This window comes from Tachysurus fulvidraco, chromosome 1 (genome assembly GCF_022655615.1).
Source record: "Tachysurus fulvidraco isolate hzauxx_2018 chromosome 1, HZAU_PFXX_2.0, whole genome shotgun sequence".
NCBI lineage: Eukaryota > Metazoa > Chordata > Actinopteri > Siluriformes > Bagridae > Tachysurus > Tachysurus fulvidraco.
The window spans coordinates 49972646-49980022 of record NC_062518.1 but is presented as its reverse complement, the minus strand read 5'-3'; the positions used below and the strand labels follow the sequence as shown (position 1 = coordinate 49980022).

Sequence of the window (7377 nt, the reverse complement as noted above, 5' to 3'; positions counted from 1 at the left end):
CTATGACTTCAGGCGATCTCGGTTTATTATTAAAATCTGAAAACTCTGCATTTTTAATCGTTAGTTATTTATTTGTTTGTTTCATTTATTTATTATTATTTAGTTAGCGAATACAACACAAATCTAACAATTTAATTTACTGTTTGCTGAATTGTGAGGATAGTTTGTTAGAAAAATCTTTTTTATTATCTTTTTTTTTCTTTAATCTGTAAATCTTGTAGATCGTAAGTTTTTTTTTTTTTGGTTGTGAATTTAATGATTTTTTTTTCTCAAGAGAAAATACACAGCATGGTTTATATAGATAAGGATATGTGTATCATACAGTATGTGCTGGTGAAGTGGGCGGAGCTTAAAGTCTTCTTGAGATTCAGAGACAAAAACGCCATCAGTGGAATAAACACGTTCTGTGGAGTTTGTATATTTTTATCACTAAAAATTATTTATTACTAAGAAAATTCTAAATGTCGTGTTCAATTTATTTTTAAAACATTGTTGTAAAACCTGGACACAGAGATGAAGTATTAATCCCAGTACTCTCTCTCTCTCTCTCTCTCTCTCTCTCTCTCTCTCTCTCTTCTCCATTTCTGTCTGCAGATCGTAGCTGAACTTCTTTTATGACCAACATGAGCTGGAGTTTCCTCACCCGTCTCCTGGATGAGATCCACAACCACTCCACCTTCGTGGGGAAAGTGTGGCTGACGATCCTCATCGTGTTCCGCATTGTGCTGACGGCGGTGGGCGGAGAGTCCATCTACTCTGACGAGCAGTCCAAGTTCACCTGCAACACCAAGCAGCCAGGCTGCGACAACGTCTGCTACGACTCATTTGCTCCACTTTCGCACGTCCGCTTCTGGGTATTCCAGATCATCATGATTTCCACACCGTCCGTCATGTACCTCGGTTACGCCATCCACAAGATCGCCCGTTTCTCTGACAATGACCAGGAGCAGAAGAAGAAACGGCACCGGAAGAATCTCAGGAGCAGATGGAGGGATGTGGATCAGATGGAGGAGTGTGACGATGGTGGTGACTGTGATGACATGGAACCGATGATGTACAGAGAGGACCTGGAGCTTCAGGAAACCAAAACAGGGATGGAGAACAACACAAGAATAGATAAAACTAAGCACGATGGCCGTCGCAGGATCATTCAAGAAGGTCTGATGAAGATTTACATCCTCCAGCTCTTATCACGTGCCATTTTCGAGGTCTTCTTTCTGGTGGGTCAGTACCTGCTGTATGGATTCCGTGTCATTCCCACATATGTGTGTGATGAAATTCCCTGTCCTCATCGAGTCGACTGCTTTGTGTCTCGTCCCACCGAGAAAACCATCTTCCTGCTGATCATGTATGTGGTAAGCTGCCTCTGTTTGCTGCTCAACCTCTGCGAGATGTTCCATCTTGGAATTGGCGCTTTCCGGGACATGCTCAGAAGACGACGGATCCGTGACCAGGGTCTTCACTCCTGTGCTTTTCCATATGCACGTAATATTCCGGCCTCACCTCCGGGATACAACTTTGTTGTCAAATCCGAGAACACGGGCAACCAGAACCAAAATGGTGTCCTCTCTCATCAACAGAATCAGAACAGCACCCTTCCTCAGCAACCGAACCACAGCAGCGTTGCCTCACACAACCAGAACCAGGACCAGGATCAGAACTGTGCCAGTCTGGATAAAAACATCCCACCCGACCTGGCAAGTTTACACCATCATCTGCGTGTGGCACAGGAGCAGCTGGACATGGCCTTTAGGACCTACAGCACCAAAAGCTCTCCCATGTCCAGAACCAGCAGTCCAGCGTCAGAGCAGAACCGTGTCAACTTAGAACAGGAGAGACAGGGAGCGAGGCCCAAAGCTGATCTGGGGAGAAGTGGGACTATAGTGAGGAATGGGAAAACTTCTGTGTGGATTTAGATTCCAATTCTGACCATAAACTCATATTAAACATTATTATTATTATTATTATTATTATTATTATTATTATTATTATTATTATTATTATTATTACTTGACTGAAATGCTTCGTACAGAAGCTAAGACAAAAAATCAACAAAAGAGTAAATCATAATGAAACAGTGTCGTTTCTCGCGCTATAAACAAGATTACAAAAGAATCCCATTTTAAACATTGGAAATAAAATGTACACAAAACATCAAGGGAGGTTTATTAATAATCAGCTCCAGAATCACTGAACATACTTCTGCATATAAGAATTAAACATCAGGTTGTTCTTTAAGTGTGATCAGATTTTGTGTGATTGGCTGAACAAGCCCATCCCACTGACACGCCCACTTTGGGTTTATATGCTTTATTACATGTCGAAGCACAAATCAGTGTAGTGCAGATTATAAACATGTGATTCCTAACATTACAAATTATATTTTACATATCTAGAATATCTTTAATAATTTTAGAATAACATTGCTGAAACTGAAATGTGTGTGTAAATAATAATAATAATAATAATAATAATAATAATAATTGTATTTTCTAAATGTCAATGTTGTGAATTAATGATACTTTATGTTGTTCTGACTGACTGTTTTTTGCATGTTTAACATTCATCACTTTACATATTCAGGATCCGCAGAATGAACGTAGAGCGTATGTTATACTGTATATATACGAGCGAGTTAAACCACACAATGCTGATCTAAATGTAAGCCAACGATCTTGTAAAATGTTGGTATCGTGATGTATCGTAAAAATGATTATCAGTACATGACTATTGTATAGGTTTGTTTTCATGATGTTCAGTTTAACTCTCCGGAAGAGACGCAGATAAATTAACTAGCTGTGTTGTGTGTGTACATATCTTGGATTTATTTATTTTTTTAGTTGAAACTTGCACTAAGTTAAGGAATAAAACAGTGTTCATCTAACAGTGTATATAAATCTTTAGGTTGTGATGTTAAGCGCATACTTTACTCAGAAGCTTTTTTGTTTTTTTGTTGTTCGTGAGCTAGCAAAGTTAGCAAAGTGGCATCACAAACCTAATTTAGCATCAGCGGTTTCACCACTTTATGCTAATCCGCTAGCATTGTTAGCCAGCAGTATTGAGTTTTTATACAGCTGGCATGTCATTTTATTTAACATATGTTTCGGAAATCTTATTTAATAGCTAGCAAACACGAGGTACCTAGCTTTAGCTGTTCATTGTTTACTTCATTTAGAAAGAAGAGACAGAGTTTTAATAGAAAGATTTTTTCCTATTCTGTGCAAATAGTTGATTAAAATAGCATCTATGCAATGTGTTCTACTGACATGAGTGAAAATCATTACAGTAAACGAATTAATGACTTCGAGGTGATGCAAAAAAAATGCACATTCTTTAGCTAATTGTAAAAGAACATGAATCTTATCCTGAGATGTGCCTTATGACTGTGACTGTGATATAGAATTTAAAACAAATAATAAATGTAGAATTGCTGTACCAGAGAACTTTTATGCTCTTTTATCTTCAATATTTAATGTGTTTTATGACAGATGTGTATAAATATGTCCGACCTGGCTAGTCATTCTGCATTTATGTACAGAGAAAGCAGTTAACCGCTAGATATTCTACAATAAACAGCAACACTGCCGGTGTGAGTCGGGTGCGATCGAGGTTAAGGAATTATTTAAGCTACATAGCAAACAATCGTGCTGATCCAGATCAGCTGTTTCAGTTAATGTTCACTTCAAATATCAGAATGAAGCAAATACTGTTGAAAACTACACGAACGAGCAAGTGGTCCAATGATAAAGGTAAATGAAGGTAAACATTATTACAGAAGTATACTTTTACCAGCATTATAAAGCGGTATGATTTTAACAGCAACACAGCAGCATACTTTTAACAAAATTATTGTAGCAGTATACTTTACTGTAATGCCCCTTTTCCACCGAGGCAGTTTGAGTGCTGGTTCGGAGCCTAATTTAGAACCAGTTCTTTCTGTTTCGACCGCCAAAGCACCGGCTCCGAACCAGGAAAAGTGGTTCTTAAGTAGCACCAAAACGTTGCTGGTCTAGACTTAAGAACCGCTTGCGTCAGGAGCTGTGGGCGGGGCTGTGGGCGGGGCTACTGTTAGCGCATTTGATAATGTACCTTAAGTATACTAATGTTTAATACACTTTTACTTTACCGCGATATGATACATTATCAGCACACATGATAGTAGGTAGCTACATGCTAAGGCTACCTTTTTTTGTGTTAACGATAAAATAACGTTACGTACTTTCTCGATTACAACCGCCGTGTATACAGATTACACGGAGCTGCACGTACACGTTGTTAATGTACTGTAGGTTCACAAAGCCATGAGCATTAACGGTAAAGCAACATCCGCCACTGTTGTTGTTGTGTTTGTGTTTGTCGCTGCTGCGCTAACGTTGCTGTGTAACGTGACACGTATACAGTGACGTCACACTCTGGCTCTGTGATGCTCTCTAACCGATGGAAAGGCAAACCGGTTCTTAGAAGGTTCGCCAGTGGTTCGTTTTGGTGGAAAAGGGGTATAAGAGCACAGGACTTTTAACAACCTTACTACAGCTATATAGATTGTATAGGATCATTACAGTAGTATTGTTTAACGTTATTACAGCAGTACGATTTTAACATCAATAGCACAGTATACTTTCAGTATAATTAGGAGGCCACCCAGTCGACCTCAGCAGGTTTAAGGGCTTGGAACAAATCTTGCAGCAAGGCTTGGTGCAGTGCTTGGGATGTACCACATTAGCCTATGTATGGAACATGGATTGGGAGGCCTCAGTCTCTGGGGAGAGCTTGTTATTGAAGCCAAGCATGTAGGACTTGTCATGGAATAGGACTTAGAGCTCTACACTGCACAATTCTCTGTGGTAGCTAATAGGGCAGTTTCTGCTTTCTGTGGTCCATCTTCAGTGTGGTGCACACATGATACCAAACAGCACAGTGACCCTTTATTTTCACTCTTTAATAAACTGATTGCAAGTTTAAAGACACCTTCGAGCTAATTACAGGACACACTTTGGTTTAATGTCCCATCCCTATGGTCAATTTATTTTCAATCATTTCTAGGATTACCGTAATTTTTGTCCTGGCCAGTTTCATTATTTATTTATCAGTATCTTTTAAAATGTCTTTATTATTTAATACTGTTGTTAGCTTTGAGTTATTTCAGTGACCAGTTTCAGTGGGCGATAATTATACTGACCACAAGATAGCGGTAGAACAATCGGTAACACAAACAGAAGTGCGGAACTGGAGGGGCTACAGATCTAAACACCGGATTGATGTAATAAGTGGTGATGAGGTCTGTGTGTCACTTATTCTAGTTTGCGTTGCTTTCACTGACATTCAGATTTAATCTTCTTCTTCTACTACTTTGGTCTTTCCCCGTTAAGAGTCACCACAGTCAATCATCAGTGGTGTGCAGTGGTGTGTGTATGTGTGTGTGTATGTGTGAGAGGTGTGTATGTGTGTATGTATGAGAGGTGTGTATGTGTGTATGGGTGAGAGGTGTGTATGTGTGTATGGGTGAGAGGTGTGTATGTGTGTATGGGTGAGAGGTGTGTATGTGTGTATGGGTGAGAGGTGTGTATGTGTGTATGGGTGATAGGTGTGTATGTGTGTATGGGTGATAGGTGTGTATGTGTGTATGGGTGAGAGGTGTGTATGTGTGTATGTGTGAGAGGTGTGTATGTGTGTATGGGTGAGAGGTGTGTATGTGTGTATGGGTGAGAAGTGTGTATGTGTGTATGGGTGAGAGGTGTGTATGTGTGTATGGGTGAGAGGTGTGTATGTGTGTATGGGTGAGAGGTGTGTATGTGTGTATGGGTGAGAGGTGTGTATGTGTGTATGGGTGAGAGGTGTGTATGTGTGTATGGGTGAGAGGTGTGTATGTGTGTATGGGTGATAGGTGTGTATGTGTGTGTGGGTGAGAGGTGTGTATGTGTGTATGGGTGAGAGGTGTGTATGTGTGTATGGGTGATAGGTGTGTATATGTGTATGGGTGAGAGGTGTGTATGTGTGTATGGGTAAGAGGTGTGTATGTGTGTATGGGTGAGAGGTGTGTATGTTTGTATGGGTGAGAGGTGTGTATGTTTGTATGGGTGAGAGGTGTGTATGTGTGTATGGGTGAGAGGTGTGTATGTTTGTGTGGGTGCGGTGTGTTGTGTTTGGGTGCGAGGTGTGTATGTGTGTCTGGGTGCGAGGTGTGTATGTGTGTCTGGGTGCTCGGTGTGTCTGTGTGTATGGGTGCGCGGTGTGTCTGTGTGTCTGGGTAGCGGTGTGTCTGTGTGTCTGGGTGCGCGGTGTGTCTGTTTGTCTGGGTGCGCGGTGTGTCTGTTTGTCTGGGTGCGCGGTGTGTCTGTGTGTCTGGGTGCGCGGTGTGTATGTTTGTCTGGGTGCGCGGTGTGTCTGTTTGTCTGTGGTGCGCGGTGTGTATGTGTGTATGGGTGAGAGGTGTGTATGTGTGTATGGGTGAGAGGTGTGTATGTGTGTATGGGTGAGAGGTGTGTATGTGTGTATGGGTGATAGGTGTGTATATGTGTATGGGTGAGAGGTGTGTATGTGTGTATGGGTAAGAGGTGTGTATGTGTGATGGTCCTACCACAGCACCACTGTGTACATGTGTATGTGTGTACATGTAACTCATCATCCTCGACACACCAGTTACCTTCATGTCCTCATTTAACACATCCATACATCTCCTCTTTGTCCTTCCTCTTGACCTCTTACCTGCTCCAGTCTCTAACCCATACAGCAGAGCTGACATTAGGATTTAACCTGTGTAATAACAAGAGACTGTCTGTGACATTCTGACCTGTGACACTAAATGCTGGTCTTAGTTAACACTTCTTTTCCTATGTAAAGCAGGTCGTGTTATTTGTATAGTTGTAGTCTGCAGTGTGAAGGTTTGTTTTACTCCAACACTGAAGAGCAGTGCTAGCTTTTATTTGCTAAGCAAATGTATTCAAATTGTCACAATGAACATCTGCTAACGTTGCAAAGAATCACGATCTGACCTGTTTCTGGCCTTTAACACATCATGCAGATCTTCCTTTATAATTAGAATACTCTCTAGCTTACATTATGTCAGACACCCTTACAAAGAGTGACATATTTTTAGCTCATTTTATACAACAGAGCAAATATGGCTAAAGGGCCTTGCTCAGGGGCCCAGCAGTGGCAGGTGGTGAACCTGGGATTTGAACTAATAACTTTATGATCAGTAATCCAATCCTTTGTAGATCATGTTTAAATCATTATGATTAAGATGCCTCTACATTTTATCTCTGGTTCCCCAATTGGGTTCGATCTTATCTCACTGCCCAAAAACAGCAGCCATGATCACGGATCTGAACCCGAAAGCAGAATTTGGTTTTGTTGAAATAAGGAGTGTGAAAGTTA

General features: G+C 40.9%; 1 protein-coding gene across 6 annotated transcripts in view; it reads left to right on the top strand.

Moving 5' to 3' along the window:
• Positions 1 to 3435, top strand: part of gjc2 (gap junction protein gamma 2) — a 16036-nt gene extending 12601 nt beyond the window's left edge. For 3 of the 6 annotated variants that reach the window (XM_027136651.2, XM_027136654.2, XM_047814179.1), the window contains exon 2: positions 595 to 3435. In XM_027136651.2, coding sequence (XP_026992452.2) covers positions 615 to 1916 — 1302 coding nt within the window. In that variant the 5' untranslated portion in view covers positions 595 to 614 and the 3' untranslated portion in view covers positions 1917 to 3435. The other 3 variants (XR_007140650.1, XM_047814175.1, XM_027136656.2) reach the window with 3 other exon arrangements.
• Positions 3436 to 7377: the final 3942 nt, after the last annotated feature.